General features: G+C 39.8%; 1 protein-coding gene and 1 long non-coding RNA gene across 2 annotated transcripts; one reads left to right on the top strand and one right to left on the bottom strand.

Moving 5' to 3' along the window:
• Positions 1-9,422: 9,422 nt before the first annotated feature.
• LOC120104808 lies at positions 9,423-14,671 on the bottom strand. The gene is made up of 2 exons (XR_005507162.1): positions 11,357-14,671; positions 9,423-9,595 (listed from the first exon to the last, which is right to left on the bottom strand). It is a non-coding gene; the product is annotated as an uncharacterized LOC120104808 (long non-coding RNA).
• A 5,257-nt stretch (positions 14,672-19,928) lies between these two features.
• LOC103720879 (protein transport protein sec23-1) lies at positions 19,929-24,287 on the top strand. The gene is made up of 2 exons (XM_008810831.4): positions 19,929-20,766; positions 22,446-24,287. Exons 1-2 carry the CDS (start codon positions 20,065-20,067, stop codon positions 24,102-24,104), a joined length of 2,361 nt encoding a protein of 786 aa, XP_008809053.2. The 5' UTR covers positions 19,929-20,064; the 3' UTR covers positions 24,105-24,287.
• The last annotated feature ends 273 nt before the right edge of the window (positions 24,288-24,560 follow it).

Here is a 24,560-nt window from a genome sequence, read left to right as displayed (position 1 = left end):
TTGTAGAGTGTGGAATTTTTCCAACCCCCCTCTGAGGAGCAAAGGTCCCCTTTTATAGGAGGGTCGGTTTACCTGTGATGTGATGGGGCGAGGCCATTGTACGGCTCGGCATGTTGCTCAGATCGGCGCACGATCGTGTGAATTATTGCGTTGATGTCGGAGGTGAAGTCGTCGTACGACCCGAGCTGGCACGCAATCGGGCGAATTATTGCATTGGTGTCGGGAGTAAGGCCGAGATCGGAGACTTATCATAGCTGATTGGACTCCGCTAGGCTGACTTGCCATGGAGAGCTGTGAGTCCGTAGATAACAGGAGCCACGCGCATTAATTGTGGAGTAAGCCGGAGATCCGCATTAATTGTGGAGCAAGCTGGAGATCCGCATTAATTGTAGAGTAAGCCGGAGATCCGCATTAATTGTGGAGTAAGCCGGAGATCCGTATTAATTGTGGAGTGAACTAGAGGTTTGTAGGGGTCGTGCGCAATAAATGCCGGGGCAATGGCAGGATATGGCCCTTGGCCGGACCTCGGAGGGGTATGGCCGTGGTAGGTGGCTGACAAGAGTAGACCTCGGGTGTCAGGAATTTTCCGGATCGGGAGTTCTGAGGTCGGATGTTTCGAGGTCGGACGTTCCGAGGTCGGACGTCGGCTTCGGCTATCCGGGGTTTGCGATTGTGCGACTTCTTAGGGGTACTTGCGTCGCTGGGGGGGGGGGGAATCTTATTCCCCCAACAATATCTATTATATCTCTTATTGTTGTTCAAGAGGAGTTGAATGGGAGCGGATCTATTTTTTTATTAATTCAAATTAGACTCAAAAAATACCGGCAGACCTTAGGTTAAAAAATACAAATTCCACACATGGTTATTTTCTCTATTCGAATATCTGATCCTGACCTAACTCAGGAACAAATCAATCCGACCTAACAAAGTTTGCGAAAAAGCATTTGGATTTTCTCAAAGTGCTCGGAGAGAAGGTTGGGGAATTAAAAATGTGCAATCAATAAGAAATTAAGGAGGAAGAAGCTTACAGAAAGATCGATAAAGCGAGATTGGGGAATCGAGCTAAAAAAGGAAAAAAAAATAGACGCATCGGAGGGAGAAAGATTGATAAGGAGGAATGTAGGGGCATTACAACTTACAGAAGAAGCTTCTCGCTGCTACGGTGCCGAAACCCTAAGCGCCGCTGCTAAAACCCTAAGCGCCGCTTCTGGAACCCTAAGCGTTGTTGCCTTTGACCACCACCCTCCCTCCCTTTGTCTTTCTTATCCCTCATGCCTTCTTTGCCCGTCCCTCTCCCTCGCCTCCATAGCTCCACCTTGAACTTGAAGGCTCGAAACGACGAAACCCTCGCGATTTTCATTGTGGTCTGTGAAAGAGAGCGCCGCTTCAAGGAAGAAGGAACCATAAGAGGTTAAGAGCCCTAAGCCTAAGACTCTTGCTGTAAGGGGCTATGGGCCGTCTGGGCAAAAGCCGCAAAATAGAGAAAAGGAGGGGGGGTGCAGGTCTGGTCTGGGTCGGAGCTCTGGGCTAGGCCTTAAGCACCTAGTTCCAGGCTTCCAGCTTCCGCGGGCCAAAATAATTTTACAGATTCGAGTCGAGTCGAGTCTGAATTCAGTAAACCCAGACCAAACCCAGAAAATGGAATGGGTCTAATTTTAGGACTCGATCTGGTCCCGGGGGTCTTTCAATTTGGGTTGGGTTGGGTCGAAGTGGGTCGGGTCGGGTCGACCCATTTGCAATCTTAGTTGGAGGAGATCCAACTTCAAATCCCTGAGTATTGCTCAAGAAGAAAAGGAAAATTAGATCTATTGGGACTATAATGAAAAATTTTCAACTGTTTAAGATCTTACTCCCACTAGGCCACTATGCCGTAGTACAGAGGGCATAGGATTGAATTTTGGCGCAGTGAAGGAGTGGGTGCACCACATACATGCTTCTCTATGTGGTTCTGTTTGTGAGAGCATGAGCGCGAGGGCATAGGACTGAATTTTGGCATCGCAGGAGATGTTTTGGGCATAATAATATAAGTTGTAGCTCGGCGGTTAAGAGCTTACTCTTCGATTAAGAGATTGCTGGTTCAAATCCTCCCTTCATTTGAATTATAGGATTTACAATTCACTTTTGATAACCCCCAGCTCTCTCGCCAGCAACTAGGACTTCAAGGTTTGCTGCATGTCGTTGAGGAGAGATGGCCAGAGAAGGAAGCTGTGGTGACTGGCTTCAAAAATAGGAAGAGTGACCATCGATGGAACCTGGCATGGCATTTTTTTGGTTTGATTTTTGACGATTCCTTGCAGAAATCCAATATGCAACGACAACTCAGGTAGGGAGAGAGAGGGAAAAGGACAAGGTGCAATTACATCATCTCCCGTAAGGTTTGGTCAAGGGCACAATGAGCACAAGGATGGTGATAAATGGCAGAAGTAGAGAGAGAGAGCTTAGGGATGCAGCATTGTGGGGAGTGGAGGGGTATTTATAGTTGATGAAGACCAAGAGCGGCCCAATATATTTAGTGTCACGCCCCGGACCCGGATCCGTGACACGGCCGTGCTATTGCCGACTACCGCCCACAATAGCACGAAGCCTCATACATGGGTAACATGGTAGTCAAACCAACCAAACCTTTATATATGAAAACATTCTTAGTACAACATGCTGGTCAGTACCCCAAATACAGAGCTTCTATGTAGTTTATGTACACAAAAGTATACTTATTTTACCCCAAAGGAAAGAAGCCCTGATACCAAATTAAAGTGTCTCTGACAGCTATCAGTGATGAGGATCTGAAAGAAAAATGTAAATGAACGGATATAAGCTACACGGCTCAGTAAGTAATCATACATAATCTTACCGGATCAAACATAAGAATTCATGCGATTAGCATCATTTAAAGGAGATAGCAGTTATAGCAAAATACAACATTTCATAAAGGATATATTCAAAAACCCATCGTAAAATAATGTATGCTTTGGCCAGGCACGTTCATAAATGTCACGGCCCGCCTGCGCAGGGCACGTGACTATCGGGCCCACATGAGGAGGAAACACGGGGCTCCCCTGCCAGATGTTGGCCAGTTCCCCGTATGGGCGCGCATGCGCCGCACTTAACCCCTCACCGATTTTGCTTCTCCCCAAAACGCATCTGCAGGATTTGGAAACACCCGCCTCATATACCCAGGCTCTGGAACGAGCCTCATGATCATGCTTCAAATATCATTTTCATGTAATATATCATAATCATAATTCATACCCAATCATATATTCATGAAGAAATACCATTTAACCAAATTCATGAATCACATACAATCATATGCTTGATCCTAATTTTGAGAATACACCATATCAAATATTATTTCATCATTTCATACTTATAACTTAAACAGTAATTTGCAATCAATAAGATTTGTGCAGGGTCACTTACATCAAATATGATAACCATGTTTATGCAGGATTTGAGAGGCTAACATATACATCAAATGTCCGTTGTTCCATTTACAATGATACACTTGAACCATGCTAACCTTGGTAAATCATGCACATCTACTAGCATATGCTTGATTATGCAAAAATACTAAACATGTTTTAATAGGGTTTGAGAAACTGACATGTATACTATATAACAACTCATCATGATAAAATATTCATGCTGAGTAAACAATTCAGTGTTTTATATCAATCAAGAATTTTCATGAAATGCACATATATAACCGTGCCTCCGGCATGCCGTGGTCATACTCTCAGATGCTACTGCAAAGTCATTATCGGCCACTGGCGGGGCCAGCCCAGTTATTAGGCGGCCACTGGCGGGGCTAGCTCAGTCATTCTCGGCCACTGGTAAGGCCGACTCAGTTGCATTCGATCAGTAGCTCTTAAGAGTCCGTAAACAATACTTCTTGTAGGTAGTACCTCATGGATGCTACGGTGAATTCATTATCGGTCACTGGCGGGGCCTGCTCAGTTATTAGTCGGCCACTGGCGGGGCTGGCTCAGTCATTATCGGCCACTGGCAAGGCTGGCTCAGTTGCATTCGGCTCGTAGCAATAAGAACCCTTAGGTACCCCTTGCAAGCAGTGCACATAACTAGATGCAATTCATTATCTTATTCCATATGGATATCACAATTACATAGCAATTTAACCCAATTCATCTTGCATGCATAATAAAATCTGCATAAGCTCAATACATGCATAATCATACATTATATGGCTAAAACATACCACTCATATACATGATGCATAATTCATAACTCAAGATACATAATTCATAATAAAGTTGGGACGGGTTAAATTTCATGCATGATCCATAGAAGATTAGGACAGGTTACTTACATTTTATAATACACCCATTCATGAAATATATACACGAATAACACTTTAAAATCTTAATAAACATAGTACTCACATGATCCACAATAAGATTAAAATAGATTACTTACCGTAATTCGTTTTCCAAATTTCTCAAGTCCAGGTGATAAATCCTTAATCACCTAAAACAACAACATAGGGATCACATTATTCCCTCATTATTTTTATTATAAAATTTCTTAGTTCATCATACTATGAACTTACTTGCTTGGATCCTATCCAAGGATTTAGCCCAAGTCCAATTTACCCAATTTAGAGCCTTTGGGGCTCAGTTTAAAACCAGATTGGATCCACGTAGGTTAATTGGGTTTTTAATTAAAGGATTGGGCCTGGTTCATGATTGGGTCCAAACTTTTCTAGCCAATTAGATCCTCTGATTTGGTCAATGTGCTTAATCCCAAGTTTAATTGGGTTCAATTTTGGGTTTAGGGTCAGTATGGCTTGTTTGGGCCCGAGTTAGGGTCAGCCTGAGGTCAATTTGACCTACTATCTGTTAAATCGGGGTTTGAACTGGGCTTTCTTTATGATTAATTGGGTCTTAGCATACTTAATTGGGTTCGACCCTAGTTTAAATTGGGCTCATCCAGACTTAGCCCAATCTGATTGGGCTCGGTTTAGGTTCAATTGGCTAAACCAATTTCTTATTATTGGGTTTAACGGGTTTTGGACCCGAACCCCGATCCGTCCCGTTAAGCCGGACCATTAAGGGTCTCTTTTCTTCTCTTTTTCTTTTTTTTTTCTTTTCCTTTTCCCTCTTTTTTTTTCTTTTTCTTTTTCTTTCTCTCTCTTTTCTTTTCTTTTTCTTCTATTCTCCAGAACCTTCCCGACTCCCTCCTCTCTTCACCCTTTCTCCTCCTCTCTTTTCCGACGAAGGAAGGACGGCAAGCGGAAGGGGGGGCCGGGCCACGACCGGCGGCGTTCGCGGCCAGGCCCGCGACGCCTTCGGCCGCGCCTGCGGCCGATGCCCGCGGCCCAGCCCCGTGGCGTCCCCGGCCGAGCCCGCGGCGCTCTCGGCCGCACCTGCGGTCGACGCTTGTGCCGACGGTGCTCACGGCTGAAGCCGGCGGCCGCCGCACACGACGATGAGCCGGTGAGTCCCCTCTTCCTCTTTTCTTCTTTCTTTCCTTCTTTCTTTTCTTCTTCTTTTCTTTGTTATCCCGAGGCTTCCTTCTCTGTTTTCTTACGGGATGGAGAAGAGAAACCTGGGACAGTGATGCTCTCCGGCCCTCAAGGTGGCCGCCACCGAGAGCCGGCGATGCCTGTGGTCGATGGCATGCCGACGGCCACAGGTGCCTCCCCTTCTTTTTCCAACTCCATTGGTTCCTCCCCTTTCCCTCTCCCTTTTCTTCTTCCTTTCTTTCTTTTAAATCTTATACTTAATAAATTGAAAGGAGGTAGCCAGGAGGGATCTACCTTGATTCCGAAGGAGATTGCAGTATCCCGTGCTCCGGTGCCTCCACTCCAACACCTCCTCTCCCGGTTCACAGGTTCCTGAGATTTATTTTTTTTTCAAGGGAGAACCAGTAGGTTTAATAGATATTCTTAAGAAGAGGGGGGAAGGAAAAATGAGGTATCACACCTGTGAGGGGCCTGAACAGCTGGGTCCTCCTCTGATCCCCAGCTGGCCCTAGTCACACCCATGCATAAAGCATGAGGTGGCAGCCAACACTGGGTTGTCAACCATGGGCCCAGTTAGCCCATTAAATGCCATGGCCCAATGCTCAAATATGGGCCCAATAAATTTTTGGGCCCAGGTATGACATTCTTCCCCCTTAAATAAATTTCTTCCTCGAAATTAATCATACTTAGAGCTTCAAACTTCGAATGTATGCCACCATCACATCATTCTTGAGCACCTAAACAGTCTCCCTCTTAAAGGGCTTGCTCATAAGATTTTGGAAAAATCAAGGCATCTCAAAACTTGACCCCTTTTCATCTATGATACGTAGGAGTTCTTTTGGTCTCTTCAAAAACAAGATTGGTCTTCCTACCTTAGATTTTAAATACTATAATCCTTGGCCCAAGAAATTAATTGCTTTCGATTAAGTCCACACAAAGATCGTAATCGGTTTAATAGAAATAGGTGAAAGCATTAGCATCAAATACTTTTCATAATCTATAATCCTCTTTCTTCTCTTAACTTTGCCTCAACTTTTATCCTAGCAAAACTTCAAACCCCTTTCAAATAGGTAGATCGAAAATGTCATAGCTAGGAGTAGGGAACATTCCAGGTCTAAGCCCAACCAAGGCACCATCAATCCGTTAATACTAAATTTAAGATGTTCAAAATCTCCCAGGAATTGCCAACAATAGAAAAACTCACTGGTGAAATTATATAGCTATCTCCAGATTATTTATAGAATCAACAACACTTTTCTCCATTAGAAATCTAATTCAATTTTTTTTTCCAATAATTCTATTCATCAATACAACTTCATCATTAGATCTTATCAAAAGAATAAGGTCATTTTCAGATTTGATTCTTTTGGTAGGTGATCTAAATCAAACTTTTCTCTTATACACGAAAATCTACATCTCAATTCTGAATAAGAACATCAAGTTTCTTTGCCAAAATAACAACTTCTCTTAATTAGGCGATCTATCACAAGATTGGATCATAAACAACTCTAATCCTCTCTTGATAGATATTCATCAAAGTCGATTGACAACCTCAATTTCTCTCAATCAAATAAAGGGTTGACATTAATTAAAGAAATTCAAGCTTCAAATTTAAGAGGACAGAGGTCTATATCAATATATTCCAGATCTAAGATCAAAATTGATGATCCGTTAATTCTAGTCTTAAGATGCTAAGAATTTTCTTAGCATGACATAAAACTGGAGAATCTAAGATAGCACAGTGTATCCGAAAATTTGAACATTTTGCTTTCATTTATCAAGAAAAATTCTACTACATAAGAAAACAGATCAAATCCTTTATTATTAACACATTCCGAATCAAAGGAATAATACTTCTGACCAACTTAGATAAATAATTCAGACCATAATGTTTTCGTTGCGCACTCTGATCAAAATCTTTTGAATTCACTAATAACTTTTGATCAACATACTACTTATCGACAAACAGGACTATTTAATACCTCATTTGTATTTGTATTGCAAATTTTTCCTCCATCTAGATCGAATTTTACTTAGCTAGAACTTCTTTCTACTTTTCTATGATCGAGCAAAGAAAGGGTATCCCAATATAAGATCCTCTTAAATAAGTGACAAACGCTTTAAACGAATTTTACCTTTTCAACAACTTCATCCATTGAAAATGAGCCTTCTTTCCTAATAAGAGATTAGCCCTCAAGCCATCTTAGAACATTTTAAGCTCGGAATTATGTAAACTTCTGAAAATTATTCCTTAGTATCCCAATCTGTTATATTAGGTATCCTTAAATTGCATGAACAATAATCTGCCCTATTTTAGCATTGCTAGAAGGTGATTCTCGATCTCACATATCCGTTAAAAGAAAGAGATGCATACTTTTGTCGTAAGATCTTTATTTAAAAATCTTCTTCTTTTGTGCTCCTTCCACTAGACGATGATATGTAAAATTATCATCCATAACTTTCACCTTCCTCATGAAACAATTTAAACTTGCTTCTCGGTAAGAAACGAAGGCATTTAGTAATTGCTCATCTATTAGAGATAAAACACTTTATTCCAAATCTTAGAAGCAGGGATTGCTAAATACAAACTCCTGAAACATCATGTGCTATTGGGCATATTCCCGTATCAAACTCTATTGCTGATTCCACTCGCATTTCCTACTGACCCCATATGATCATCTTTTTTTTTTTTTTCAAAACATCAACTAATATTCGTTTAATGGATTTATCACAGGATCACAAACTACTGCACTTTAGTAGAACATTTGAGCCTAAAATATTCTTCAAGATTGAAAATTATTCTCAGAATTTACTAAATGACTTCCAATCAAAATACTAATCTTGCTTTATAATTTGAAAAGATCCAATAGTTCACATTCCCAGTAAACAAAGGAGAAACTCTTAAATATCATCCTCAAATATATTTTCTTCTTATATAACAGTTTCATGCATAATTGTCATACAGATTTCATCTTCAAAGAATAAAAATATCTTTCCTTGTCCAAGCCTTAAACAACTTATGAATGAACACTATCTTGGTATCAAAATAATCAACTTCAAACTAGAAATATTATCCACAGTACTCAGTATCAAGTTAAACTTCCAAAATCACATATATACTGATACGCAATGTACTTCAATACTCCACTTAATATCAGTCAAAATCTAATTTAATCATAATCCAAAATACAAATTACTCCATCGAGAAATCTCCAAAATAGCTTATTCTTATTTTGGCATGGCTTGCTAGCATTCTATTTTCTGCATTTCAAAATTCTGATAAAATAACATCATTTATCACTAACAAAAGTAAATAAAGATATTTGTCTCCTTGCCTAAATTGCTATCCATCTCGCCAACTTTCCGACACATCTTAACGATCCTACCACTTAAGATATAATACATCTATCTTTATCATAATCTCTTAGAGGTCTTAAATCTGAGCCCTCATATACTTCTCTCACAGTCTCTATTGGTTTTAAACTAATGCTCTGACTCCAATTTTGTTACAATTCCCAATGATCTTAAACATCCAAACTTTGATGCCACTTATGTCTCAGTCCTTGGTAGTCTTAAATCTTGAATTCTAATACCATACCTGTCATAATCATGCCCCTAGAATGATTTTGTATTAGCCTTAACTTCTTTCTTTTTGTTGTTCATTGTCACCTATCCAAATATTCGTGTCAAGCAATTTTCGTGACTGACCGATGATGCAACCAATAAAATCTTTTCTTTCTTTCCAATTATGCAGAATCTCACGAATGAGACTTAACTACCCATTCCCTTATTAAAACTTAAAATTTTTACTCATGATTAACCTATTGCTCTGATACCACAAGAATGTCACGCCCCGGATCCGGATCCGTGACACGGCCGTGCTATTGCCGACTACCGCCCACAATAGCACGAAGCCTCATACCTGGGTAACAGGGTAGTCAAACCAACCAAACCTTTATATATAAAAATATTCTTAGTACAACATGCTGGTCAGTACCCAAATACAGAGCTTCTATGTAGTTTATGTACACAAAAGCATATTTATTTTACCCCAAAGGAAATAAGCCCTGATACCAAACTAAAGTGTCTCTGACAGCTATCAGTGATGAGGATCTGAAAGAAAAATGTAAATGAATGGATATGAGCTACACGGCTCAGTAAGTAATCATACATAATCTTACCGGATCAAACATAAGAATTCATGCGATTAGCATCATTTAAAGGAGATAGCAGTTAGAGCAAAATACAACATTTCATAAAGGATATATTCAAAAACCCGTCGTAAAATAATGTATGCTTTGGCCAGGCACGTTCATAAATGTCACGGCCCGCCTGTGCAGGGCACGTGACTATCGGGCCCACATGAGGGGGAAACACGGGGCTCCCCTGCTAGATGTTGGCCGGTTTCGGGGTCCGTACGCGCGCGCATGCGCTGCACTTAACCCCTCACCGATTTTGCTTCTCCCCAAAACGCATCTGCAGGATTTGGAAACACCCGCCTCATATACCCAGGCTCTGGAACGAGCCTCATGACCATGCTTCAAATATCATTTTCATGCAATATATCATAATCATAATTCATACCCAATCATATATTCATGAAGAAATACCATTTAACCAAATTCATGAATCACATACAATCATATGCTTGATCCTAATTTTGAGAATACACCATATCAAATATTATTTCATCATTTCATACTTATAACTTAAATAGTAATTTGCAATCAATAAGATTTGTGCAGGGTCACTTACATCAAATATGATAACCATGTTTATGCAGGATTTGAGAGGCTAACATATACATCAAATGTCCGTTGTTCCATATACAATGATACACTTGAACCATGCTAACCTTGGTAAATCATGCATATCTACTAGCATATGCTTGATTATGCAAAAATACTAAACATGTTTTAATAGGGTTTGAGAACCTGACATGTATATTATATAACAACTCATCATGATAAAATATTCATGCTGAGTAAACAATTCAGTGTTTTATATCAATCAAGAATTTTCATGAAATGCACATATATAACCGTGCCTCCGGCATGCTGTGATCATACTCTCAGATGCTACTGCGAAGTTATTATCGGCCACTGGCGAGGCCAGCTCAGTTATTAGGCGGCCACTGGCAGGGCTGGCTCAGTCATTCTCGGCCACTGGCAAGGCCGGCTCAGTTGCATTCGATCAGTAGCTCTTAAGAGTCCGTAAACAATACTTCTTGTAGGTAGTACCTCATGGATGCTACGACGAATTCATTATTGGTCACTGGCGGGGCCTGCTCAATTATTAGTCGGCTACTGGCGGGGCTGGCTCAGTCATTATCGGCCACTGGCAAGGCCAGCTCAGTTGCATTCGGCCCGTAGCAATAAGAACCCTTAGGTACCCCTTGCAAGCAGTGCACATAACTAGATGCAATTCATTATCTTATTCCATATGGATATCACAATTATATAGCAATGTAACCCAATTCATCTTGCATGCATAATAAAATCTGCATAAGCTCAATACATGCATAATCATACATTATATGGCTAAAACATACCACTCATATACATGATGCATAATTCATAACTCAAGATACATAATTCACAATAAAGTTGGGACGGGTTAAATTTCATAATTCTCTGTTTTCTTACGGGATGGAGAAGAGAAACCTGGGACAGTGGTGCTCTCCGGCCCTCAAGGTGGCCGCCACCGAGAGCCGGCGATGCCTGTGGTCGATGGCATGCCGACGGCCACAGGTGCCTCCCCTTCTTTTTCCAACTCCATTGGTTCCTCCCCTTTCCCTCTCCCTTTTCTTCTTCCTTTCTTTCTTTTAAATCTTATACTTAATAAATTGAAAGGAGGTAGCCAGGAGGGATCTACCTTGATTCCGAAGGAGATTGCAGTATCCCGTGCTCCGGTGCCTCCACTCCAACACCTCCTCTCCTGGTTCACAGGTTCCTGAGATTTATCTTTTTTTCAAGGGAGAACCAATAGGTTTAATAGATATTCTTAAGAAGAGCGGGGAAGGGAAAATGAGGTATCACACCTATGAGGGGCTTGAACAGCTGGGTCCTCCTCTGATCCCCAGCTGGCCCTAGTCACACCCATGCATAAAGCATGAGGTGGCAGCGAACACTGGGTTGTCAACCATGGGCCCAGTTAGCCCATTAAATGTCATGGCCCAATGCTCAAATATGGGCCCAATAAATTTTTGGGCCCAGGTATGACATTTAGGGGCCTAAGGTCATTTTGTCTTTGAGACCTTCTCTTGAGCCGGAGCCTTAGGCGACCGCCTCAGTCGCCTAAGAGTTAGGCCGACCTTGATGGAGGCTAGGGTTTTCTAGCCTCCATTTTTAAGTTTGAGGACTCCTCCTCCTCCTCCTGAAATAGGAGCTTTGCACCATTTATATTTTTTTGGGACTAGACCATTTTAGGACTTGCTCCGTCTCTAGGCCGAGCCAAAGTGCCGGGCCTCATTAGATAGCCAAAAAAAAGAAAACTTTGAATTGAAAGTTTTCCTCCCAATCTTTCTTATCTTATTAGAGCGGATGCTAGGGGCATATCCTTTATTCAAATGTTGTGTTCTCTCACTCTCTGTTACCAAAAAAAAAAAAAAAAAGGGCCGAGCTTCATTGGTCTAGGCTGGCCGGTCTATGGGCATAGAGTAACGATATTCTCATCATGCAATAGTCCTTGCATATATCTTAACCTAAGGAGTCCATGAACTAGCATGAATCGAGTCACTTTGATAGCCAAACTACTTGAACCAAGATACAAGTTTGTGTACAGTGGTTAATTGGGTGTATAAAATTTGTATTGAGATCATGTGAGACACCCTATAAGGCATCCACTAGGTGAGAAAAAAAATGCACAATGGTTTGTTATAAACATGTTGACGATATCTTATTTTGTATATAAAATAAATATACAAAATATATTATGGTGTTCGCAAATAGTTTGGAAAAATAGTTTCTCTAGTGTTTTGTTGATTCATAATTTCAATAGAAGCTTAACTGTTATGGGTCAGATATTCAATTTATTTTCCTGAGGACTAATAAAAGTTGTTGGTTATGGTAGAAGGATGAAATTGCAAATCAATGCGCTATTACATGGAGGGATTATATCTTACTATCTTAGGAGTATGTCATAACTCTATTCTCATAAGTGATTTATAATCTTAGGTGTTAGGGTCACATTTTATATGATAGGTGAGATAAATTAAGTGTTGATTGATTGTACACCTAGTACCCTATGGTTGGGATAACTAATCTACCCTATGGGTGTGATTCTATATTTCTTAGTTTTTTCAACTTATTTTGAAAATCATGCACAATTTTGATAGGATTTTTGATTGCTGGCATAGATTCTGACTCACTAATTTCACCGCCGAAAGACCGTGGAGTTGGTTTGATTATGTAATTAGACTATTGGATGAGAAGAATTGGCTTTGCAAGCCATAAAAGTGATTTACTAGGCTCTATATATGATACTGATCCATTATAATGGAGTATTTGGCTCCATCTATGATATTGATCAATTAATTGGCACTTACGTCCAATCTAGTGATTGACCATGGATCTAAGGCTAATGGGATTAAATAGTTCTATGACCTCAAACATTATCTAATGGATATAGATGAGGTAGAAAAGATCCTCAAGTAAAGGACATGTATTGGTTCAGTTAGCCTCTTTAGCTCCAATAAAAGAGAGAATAAAGGGCCATTAGATCTTAAAGATCACCAATATGGCATTCATATAGGATATCATTAGATTATATTGCAAGACAAGCACCGAAGAGGATCCTAGCAGTGGCAATAATTGTGAAGAGGAAAACAAAGAGTACAAAATAATTCCATTCCAACATATTTGTAACATTTTGATGTTTAAAATAAAACTTAGACTTTTATTATTTCCAAATGCTATTAGTTTACATTATTTTGCTTTATACATTATTGAAACATTTTTTTCACACTTATACTAACTAAAAGATATTTATTACATCATTTAGTATAACCCTCTTTCTAAGGCTCTCTGCAAGAGGACAATAATTATTTTGATAACCGGCAATCTTTTGCATTCATATTAGTAGTTGCACACAAGGTAGAATTTTGGCAAATTTGTAGTTGTCATGCCTTTTATACTACATGGGACAATACTTAATATGCCATTTTACTTTATATTTTTTCTACATTCATCATTTATTAAGCCAAAATAATTTAATATTATTTATTATAGTATTAAGATTTGCATGCATTCCATTGTTTATAGATTAATATTTGTCTAACATAAAAGGTTTCATTCAACCTAAAATTTTTAGAAATCTTATGGATTAACCTGTGTAAGGCACGAAGAACTTACTTGTTCTACTATTAAATCAAAACTTTAAAGTTTGTGCAAATTCATTCACATAAGTCAACCTCGAGAACCTTTTATATTATATATAACTAAAATAGAGGCTCAACTTGGTCTGAACTTTTAATTTGCTACTTTGATACTCATATTATTAATACTATTAATATAGTCTTTTATTTTGAATAATAAGTAGGACTCTTATTTTAATATAGTTTTTAATTTTGGATAGTTTGTTATATATATGCAAAATAAAACCCCCTAATCTTGATGATAATGGTTGTTATTTACTCTTATAGTCGATACAAGAGGAAGATAGGCCTACAATGATGTTTTATTAACAGATATCTATCATAAGTAAGGATTATGTTATCTGCTCTTTTGATGATAAGTGAGTATAAGATATAGATAATATAATACCTACTATTACCAATATTCAGTATCAATTATCAAGTACTAGTTATACTTTTGTAATTAATATAAATATAACTGATACTTGAGAACATTAGTTTAGATTGTATTTACTAAAAGAGATAAGTATTTACTTATCTAAACCAATATTACTATATTCGTTTAGATATTTGATAGAAGTTTTTGCTCAACTATCATTAAAGTTCAGTAGTTAGTGTGTAAAAAAATTTAGCTACCAAAGCCTTTGTTATAATATGTTACATTACCATATTGAATTTCAAGAATAATTAAAAAAGAGGAAAAAATCATATCTCCTGCATCTTGTGAGGTTGATATTCTAGCAGATTTATAATATATGTGTAACAACCCAGGACCTCACCCAAAATGGCTAGCCAGAAGGTGTTGTTTGGGTTCCTTGATCCTGTATAAGTACCCAAGATCTACCTAGCGAATAACCGATGTGGGACTAAACACACGCCCGCACGGGTCTTCACATACTCCCCCGTTCAAGCCCTGACGTCCTCGTCAGGCTAAGGGTTCAAATCCATTCAAATCTAATCACAAACACCACGATCGGTCCGTGGTCAACCCCAATGGATCCATGCTGCAGTGTCTTCTAGTCCACATAAGTTATGGGCCGGATCCGCTCTGATACCATTTGTAACAACCTAGGACCTCACCCAAAATAGCTTGCCAGAAGTTATTGTTTGGGTTCCTTGATCTTGTATAAGTACCCAAGATCTATCCAACGAATAACCGATGTGGGACTAAACACACGCCCGCATGGGTCCTCACATGGATTAAGACATAATAATGAATGTACCAACAAGCTAGTAATTTTAGAAAAAAAAATCTAGACTTGATATGGGTATGTTGAGGTCTAAATCAGAATGTGCAGAGAAAGTGTGGTGAATAGAACTATTTGAAATTGGTCAGACAAGACGACTTTGATTTGAAGAGTGTTATAATTTAGTTTGGAAGAAGTATCTCTACTCTTGAACTGCATGTATGAAAATTTCGTGGACGAAATTTTTTTTTAGGGGGGAAGGATGTGAGACCCTGGAACTGGGCCCGGTCCATTTGACCGGCCCAGTCCCAGAGTCCAGTCTCACATGCGGCGCACGTGAGGCAGCGGGATGGAGAGATCCATCCCGAAGAAGAAGGAGGAGCCCCTGTTTTAGGGCTTCTCCTCTTTCTCCTCTTGTGAGGCCAACCGAGAAGAGCCGCCAGACGCCCCCCCCCCCCTCCTGGTTTGGGTTCTTCTTCCTTGGGCTACTGGCCGAGAGAGAGGGAGAGAGCCGCTGAAGCCCGCTCCTCTTCGATTCGGGGGATCTTCCTCTTTCTCCGTTGCCGTCAGAAAGGAGCCGCCGGATCTTCGCCGGGGCTGAGGTAAGGGTTTCTACCCTTCATTTCTTTCTATACCAATTGAAAACAAGAAAGAAAGAAAGAAAGAAAGAAAGAAAGAAGAGAGGGAAGAAGGAGAAGGCCGACCATCGCGGGCTCTTCTTCTTCTCCCGTCCGCATGCCTCCTCCACGGGAAGAAGGAGAGGGCCGGCCGTCGCGGGCGCCGCCGGCCTCGACTTGGCTTCTCCCGAGCTCGCGACCTCCCTTCGCGGGAGAAGAAAGAAGAAGAAAAAAAGGGGGGAAGGAGAAGAAGTCGGGAGAAGAGGAGGAGGAGAAAGAAAAAGAAAGAAGAAAGAAAGGGGGGAAGGAAGAAAGAAGACGGGAGAAGATTCTAGAGAGGAGGAGAAGAAAAGAAAAGAAAAAAAAAGGGAAGGGAAGGGAAGGAAAGAAAAGAAAAGAAAAAAAAGAAAAGAAAAGAAAAGAAAGAAAAGAAAAGAAAAGAAGAGGAAAGAAAAAAGAAATTAAAAAAAATAATAAATAAATAAAGGGAGAGGGTGGTTTACGGGTATGAACCCGAATACAAACCTGAACCCAGGATGTCGGATACTTCCGCGTGTTCGGTCCTGGGAGGATGTTAAGATTTAAGTTTTATATATATATATTGTGATGAATTTTAAAAGAAAAATATAATTTTTGGATATTAGGTTCTGCGAGGGATTTGTGAGATTAATTGGATCGCGTTCAATGTAAGTAATGAACTGCCTTCTCTAGACTCTTCATTTATATAATATTATTTTTGCATCAAATAAATTGTTGATAAATTTATATGTGATTTATGAATTTTACGAGATGATGCTTTGAATGAAAAATGGATATGCGAATTGGAATAATATTTTTCGGACTATTGTTATATTACTGTTTTTGCATCGTATATGCATATTTAGATCGAATTATGATATATCTATTATGTTACAAAAGAATTTTGAGGTGCATCAGATTTAGAACTCTCAGCCTGGCTATGTTCTGGACCCTGCCAATAGGGGGTTATGCATTGGCAATTCTGGCCCCACCACAGGGTATAAGTGTGGTATTCTGGCCCACTCCGCAGGGTATAAGTGCGGTATTCTGGCCCACTCCGCATGGTATAAGCGCGGTTCTGTTTCTGGCCTAGCCACAGGGTATAAGTGTGGTCATAGCTAAAGACTGATGAGATGAATATGATTTGTTTCGAATCAGATTTATGATTATGTATATAGATATTTAAAAAAATACGAATTTTAATGAATTTGTGCTTGAAAAGGAATTGATTATGTTATTATGTTGATTCATCGTAATTTGTATTTATATTTTATGTTATTATATGAATTGACTAGTTAAGGTGTTTATTACTTACTGGGCTGTCTAGCTCATTATACAATTTCTTGTTGTTTTACAGATTCTGAGAACTAACCTATCGGGGATTTAAAATGGGAGAGCGACTAGAAGAACTGAAGCACAAGTTATCCTAGATTAGGCTTTATTTAAACTGATGTTTTATCTTTATTGTTTCGCTGCGTATTTAGAACTGTGAGACTATATAATTTGGGTCAGTCAATGGAGTAAGATTGCATTTATTTCAGCTGAATTATTTTAGTTATATATTTGAGATATTTGGTTAAGATGCCTAAATTATTTTGGATTTATATAATTGAGATGTTTGGTTTAGATGCCTTGCATGCTCGTAGGGAGAGTTTCCTACAGGTGTGCGGCGGTTGGCGCGGACCCCCAGCTTGCGATCTCGGGCCGAGGGCGTGACAACTTAAATGGTATCAGAGCGGACCCGGCCCATAACTTATGTGGACTAGGGGACACTGCAGCACGGATCCATTGGGGTTGACCACGGATCGATCGTAGTGTTTGTGATTAGATTTGAATGGATTTGAACCCTTAGCCTGACGAGGACGTCAGGGCTTGAACGGAGGAAGTATGTGAGGACCCGTGTGGGCGTGTGTTTAGTCCCACATTGGTTATTCGTTGGATAGATCTTGGGTACTTATACAGGATCAAGGAACCCAAACAATATCTTCCGGCTAGCCATTTTGGGTGAGGTCCTGGGTTGTTACAATATGAATTGAATAGTTTTCTATGTTGTGTTATATCTTTTGATTTATAAGTCTTCAGACAAGCCAGTCTAAACAGTCAACTTTTGCAGTATGTACTTTGCTCAGAGAAGAAAACAAAACAACCCAAATTTATGTTGAGATCAATAATTTTTAGTGACCTCCAGAAAAAATTATGTGGATTTAGATATTTATAAATTAGTAAATAAATTATCATAGTTATAACTGTGTGAGGGAAATATACTAGGAATAAAAAGAATAAATACGAGCAAGATTTACCAATAATTAGTAATATGAAATGAAACGTTGCTAAGCTGAAATTTTTACTCATCACGTGGAGACCCATATTAATAATGTCATATAGTTCTTTATTTTGATAATAAATAGGCTCTTGATACAAGAGAAAGATAGGCCTTTAATAATCACTTATTAACATATATCTGTCATAAGTGAGTGTTATATTATTTGTTTTTTTAAGTGATAGATAATAGAGTGTCTTATTATTATCAAAATTAAGTATCAATGATACTTATAGAATTGATATAATTAATACTTAAAAATATTATCTAGCCAAAATATACAAGTATTACACTTATCTAAACTGATATTATTATTAGATACTTGACGGGAGTTAATGCTATGCCTTCATGAAAGTTCATTACTCGGTGGAGCCCAGTTTGTACAGAATCATCCATTCACTATGTTGATGTTGATATTAATAATGAGAGTTTTTGCTTGGCTATTATTAAAAATATTTCTTCTTGTACATGCAGTATAAAAGAAAGGAAAAAAAATGATATCCCACTCTGCGGCTTCGTTGGCTTCTCTAAACATATGTTTAGTCTAAAAAATTACTCAATTATTTATTATCGTCTAAATATCTCGGAGCAGAGAGCAAAAGCATATTTTAGCACTTCATTTTTCTCGTGGTATCAGTGGTTTACTATCCAAATAAGATAGCATCGCAATGGCTTTCTCATGTCACTTAATTTTAAATTATATATTATATGACGTGAAATGTAGTAACTATTTGAAATTTTGAGTAAAAAATTACGGTACATTGAAGGGATTGTTATGAGATAAGGATTGTAAGGACAGAATATTGGGATGGAAGTTTTTTACACTAAATAATTCTTACAGTGAGAAATCTAAAATCAAATATTAATTGATTTGAGTGGTTTAAGTAGTTGTTTTAGAAAATATTTAAATTGTTTAAGAACGAAAAAAAGGCTACATGAATCAAATGATCAAAATAAAAAAGAGATACAAGGAAAAAGAGAGCTGTATATTACTTTATTCATTTTTCTTAAAAAAGAAATATATATATATATATATATATATATATGATGCATTGAAATTTCATTTTAGCTTAAATTCAACTAAGGAAGGAGAGTTAATTTCAGAAATATTTAGACTATTTTTTCTTTGAAATCAAGAAATAAATTTTAAATAAAATATTTTAAAATTAAAATTATTATTTTGAATGTAATATGGAAGGTTCATTTTATATGAAGTGCTCTGCCGGTAATAGTGAGGCTGATATAATATATTTGATTATTGTTAAAATCAATGAATTAGTAATTATTAAAAACAGTACCCGCGTGTCGACATTAATGGCAGAAGTTTACGTACGGAGAGGCAAAAAACACATGGGCTATAAAATAGTTGTACTAATGTCTGCCTAACTAATCATTCAACGAGAGATTCTTTTTAGGTACGGATTATATCTTTTACCCGCACAAACGATTGTTCTTCTTTCACAACTTCGACCGTTGGATCGTCTTTGCACAGATCTCAATTTACTCCTAATTTCCTCGTGCATCGGCTGCACCAAGTTCAAAGCGGATTATGGTGCGATCTAACAGTGGATTTGCACGAGGGAAGATGAATCCTTCTTTCGTGCCAGAGATACAACCTCCCCTTTTTTGAACCGTTAACAGCTGTTAACTCTTACAGAGCCGTTAGCCCCCCATTCCTCTGAGGCTGTTGTTGCTACTGGCGGTTTCTTTACCGCGGACTGGTACTGTAATTTTCGAGCCGCCTGGTCGTTTACTTGGAAGGACCAGTTCTTGTCCGTCCGATCAAAATCAGACGGCTTTCAGTAGACGGCTCGAAACTGCTGAATGACAGCGGACCCAACGATTCCTTGAGTTTCTCCGCCGGAGCTTAATTGAAAAAATAATTCCAGAAAGAAAAAAGAAGAAACCCTAATCCTAACCTAAATTCCCCCTTTAGAGGTGGTTCTTTTCTTCGTCTCCACGGAAGCCATGGCCGGGCCAAAACCCTAGGCGCCCCTCCGCCCTCCTCACATGCGAGGGCTTCTCTACCCTCCTCCTCCGCCACCACCGTCGCCGTTTCCGCCGTCGGTCCTGCCGACCTTGCCGCCATGGATTTCGCGGAGCTGGAGGCGACGGAGGGCCTCCGCTGGCCGTGGAATTCGTGGCCCTCGTCGCGGCCAGACGCTGCCGCCCTCGTCGTCCCTCTGAGCGTGATGTGCACTCCTTTGATGCCCATCGCCGACCTCCCCCTCCTCCCCTACGACCCCCTGATGTGCGCACGCTGCCGCGCCGCCCTCAACCCCTACGCCCGCGTCGATTACCGTTCTGCCCTCTGGGCCTGCCCCTTCTGCCACCACAAGAACCCCTTCCCTCGCTCCTACGCCGGCATCGGCGAGAACAACCTTCCCGCCGAGCTCTTCCCCACCTACTCCACCGTTGAGTACCTCCCCTCGCGGAACCCCACCTCCCACAGCGGCTTCGACCTCTCCCCGTCCTCCACCGCCTCCCTTCTGTCTTCCTCCGCCTCCTCCCTCGGCTCCTCGCTCTCCTCCTCCTCCTCCTTACTGCCGCGGCCGGACCCCTCCCGGCCGCCGGGGCCATCCTTCGTGTTTGTTGTGGACGTCTGCTCGGCGCCGGAGGAGCTCTGGACGCTTAAAAATGAGATCTTGCATGTAGTGGCGCAGCTGCCGGAAAACGCGCTGGTGGGGCTGGTCTCGTTCGGCTCGATGGTGTGGGTCCATGACCTAGGGTTCACTGACTGCTCCAGGGCTGTTCTGTTCTGCGGTGACCGGGAACTCACTTCAGAGAAGGTTAAAATTTTTACTCACTACTTTTTCTAATTCTTCGTGTACTATGTTCTTTTCCAAACCGTTGATCATCATGACTGCTAGATGGAAAGCGAAAGCAAGGATGTTGAGGGTAATTGCGAACTGCTAATGGATTATGAAGATTTATTTTTGGTGAATTAGGAAGTACAGAATCAAAAGTGCGTGATGTTGCAAGCAAATGCAGTTCGTCAGAATGAATCTGGATAGTGATTTGTAGTACTTCTCAATTTATTGTTTCGGATCTGCTGGTTAGCTATTAAAAGAAAATCAGCGGCAGATTTTGCTATTTTGTTGCCCTTACTCACTGGATTGGTTCTTTCAATTGTTGATTGTTTCTTTATGTCTTTGGTGCTTCTGATACATTGAAATTATAGACAGTAATATTTACTTGTTAAGGTGCTGATTTGAAATTATAGAAATGTTGATCCAAAAGCATTCTTTTCAATCGAATGTAAATGTTCATGGTTTCCAAGTGGAACAATATCTTCTTGATTTTATATTTTTTACATGTTTGATTATCAATTCTGCTCATGATTATAATGGTAAACCCATTGTTTGACAAATGTGCTATTTAGTTTTCAATACTTCTTTTTTTTTTCTGCTCAACCCATATTTACCTGTTACTTAGCAATTTGGTTAAGCATGAAGTAGAGAGGCTGCCTATTTCTGTCAACTCCACTTAAAAAAGCACTTTGAACTTGTCTTTTTTCTTATTTTTTAAAGCTCATGAATTCTGGGAAAGGAATTAAGAAATTGAGCATTTTCCTTGATCTCTTTAATTATTAGTTTTAACAGAGCTTAATAATGTAGATAAGTCATGTTTCCTTCTTTGATATTTTTTTTCTTTTATTTTTGTTTATTTTTAATTGCCAAAATTCACTGACAATTTTCTGTGGAATTATGTGAAATATTTTGTCGCCCAGTCCTAAGACTAAGCCAGTTCTATGGTTTTCTTTTACTTGAGTCCATTCATATCAGAGAATGAGAGGGATTTGCAGCCATCATTTGTTAGGTATCCTTGTTTTGGAGTCTTGTGACCTGTGAGCAGTGTTCCATTCTATGATAATGCAACATATGATAGCAGAATCTTAGCAAATATAATCCCAGCAATAATCAACATGTGAAGGTAAAATGCATTATATTGCCATCTTCATGCTACCTTAGCAAATATAAAAGAGATTAGGTCGCCATATATGATGATTGCGGTAGAGTTTTTAAATGGTGAGCAATACAAAGGGGGCTGTCCGTCAGGTCTCTGACCCTTAATCCACATGTTGAACCAAAAGTTGCAGTCCCCATATCTGGTGACCTAAACCAGTTCCTGGCAAATGAGTGTTCTTTGGAAGGGATTGTTTATGTTTGAGTTTGTACCATATATTTTTTGACAAAGGAATGAGCCCTATTCATGCGGTGGCATTTTCACTGATTAAAATTAGCTCATGCAAATTAGCACTCTTACTGTAGCATGTGATGCTTGTATTCTGATCTTCTGAGATTTAATCTGCTTCTGGTCCATCTACTCTAGGAGGGTTCGAGTTGGTTCAATTCGAAATAAATATCATTGTTGACCTGTTCTGATCTTGTTTTCTGGAAAAAGTTATGTGCCAAGCTGTTTCCAGTTGGCCTTTGACAGTAATGATGCGTATTATTTTGTTTTCCAGATCCAAGAGCTCATGGGCATTTTTCAACTTCAGCATCACAAATTGGGCATATCTAGACATATCCCAAAGCAAGGTTTTCTGCTATCGGTTTCTGATTGTGAATTCAATATTACCAATGCAATTGAAGAACTCGACTCCTTATCTGACACCTTGCCTGGGCATCGCCCTAAGAGAGCTACTGGTGCAGCGATTTCAACAGCAGTTGCACTTCTAGAAGGTTGTGCACCTAATACTGGTGGCCGAGTAATGGTTTTTACGTCTGGACCTGCGACAACAGGGCCTGGGATGATTGCAGAGACTGATTTTAGTGAGGCCATTCGTACCCACCAAGATATTATAAATGGTCATGCCCTTCTCAGTGAAAAGGCTCGTAGCTTCTACAAGCATCTGGCTCGCAGATTATCTGACAGATCTTTTGTTCTTGATCTCTTTGCTTGTTCTCTGGATCAGGTTGGAGCTGCAGAACTAAGATATCCGATCGAGATGTCTGGTGGCTTCTTGGTGCTTGCAGAGTCATTCGAGTCAGAACAGTTCAGAAAGTGTTTAAGGCACATCTTTAAGCATGAAGGCACAGACCATCTAAACATGAACTTTGATGCGACCATTGACATAGTGACTACAAAGGAGGTTAAGATATGTGGGGCCCTTGGACCTTGCAGGTCTCTTCGTACAAAGAACAATTTGGTGAGTGAGAAAGAAATAGGCCAGGGTGGAACTGCTTCATGGAAGCTGAGTTCGCTGACTAACAAAACTTGCATAGCCTTCTTCTTTCAAGTGAGCAGCGATCATAATGCTGAGCCACCTCCAGTCTTCTTTGTTCAGTTCATGACACGCTACCAGCATGGGAATGGTGGGTTTCGTTTAAGGGTGACGACAGCTGCAAGAAGATGGGTAGGGCCCCGGTCACCAGAAATTGCATCAGGTTTTGATCAAGAATCAGCTGCTGCTGTCATGGCCAGGCTTGCAGTTCACAGAGCAGAGGAATACCATGCCCGAGATGTCATCAGATGGCTGGATAAGATGCTTATTCGCTTCACATCCAAGTTTGGAGACTACATTCCAGAAGATCCATCTACATTCCGGCTATCATCCAACTTTTCTCTCTATCCGCAGTTCATGTATTACCTGAGAAGGTCACAGTTTATTGATGTCTTTAATAGCACTCCCGACGAAACTGCTTTCTTCCGACTGATGCTGAACAGGGAAGGGGTGGTTGGGTCCCTTATCATGATCCAGCCTACTCTTTTCCAGTATTCGTTTGATGGACCACCTGTACCCGTGCTACTTGATGTCAGCTCAATCTCCCCAGATGTTATTTTGCTCTTTGATTCTTATTTCCATATCGTGATTCACTGTGGTTCTAAGATTGCTCAGTGGAGGAAGCTTGGGTATGACAAGGATCCAGACCATGAGAATTTGAGGAAACTGCTGGAGGCACCGGAGATTGACGCAGAGGCGCTCATGGCAGAGCGTATTCCAGTCCCAAAACTCATTAAATGCGACCAGCATGGTAGCCAAGCTAGATTTCTTCTTGCAAGGCTGAACCCATCAGTGACTCAGAAAACACAGCTGATAGATGGCTTGGAAGTCATATTTACAGATGATGTGAGCTTGCAAGTTTTTATAGAGCATTTGCAGGCTTTGGCTGTTCAGGGTTGATGAGCTAGTGTAGGTGTACAGGAGTCTTCCTTTTTTGTTCTCCCGTTTCTTGACTTTGCCGCTTATTCATATTGGCGACAAGAGTGAGGTTAGTCATCTTGTATAATGTTGCCGTTTGCTACTTTTTTTTGGTTGATCATAGTTGCAAAATGAAATATACACCCTTGATCTCTTGCTTCTTAATTGTGGTTTTGAATTGTTTTGCCAAAAAAAAAAAAATAACGTGGTTACCAATCCAAATGTATGTTCCATGATCAATTTTTTTTTTTCTTTTTGAATGGTGATTGTGGAGTAAGAAAAGAAACTATTACTATCGTTTAGTTCGTGGATTTTTTTTCTCATTGAAATATTTTTCTTAAAAAATTGATTCTTAGAAATAGATGCTTGAGAAAATAGTTTTAGTATATTTGGTTGACTATGAAAAATGACATATTTTAGAGTCGCTTATACTTGGTT

The sequence above is a fragment of the Phoenix dactylifera genome, unplaced genomic scaffold (genome assembly GCF_009389715.1).
Source record: "Phoenix dactylifera cultivar Barhee BC4 unplaced genomic scaffold, palm_55x_up_171113_PBpolish2nd_filt_p 000113F, whole genome shotgun sequence".
In the NCBI taxonomy this organism is placed as follows: domain Eukaryota; kingdom Viridiplantae; phylum Streptophyta; class Magnoliopsida; order Arecales; family Arecaceae; genus Phoenix; species Phoenix dactylifera.
This window is presented reverse-complemented; position numbering and strand designations above follow the sequence as displayed.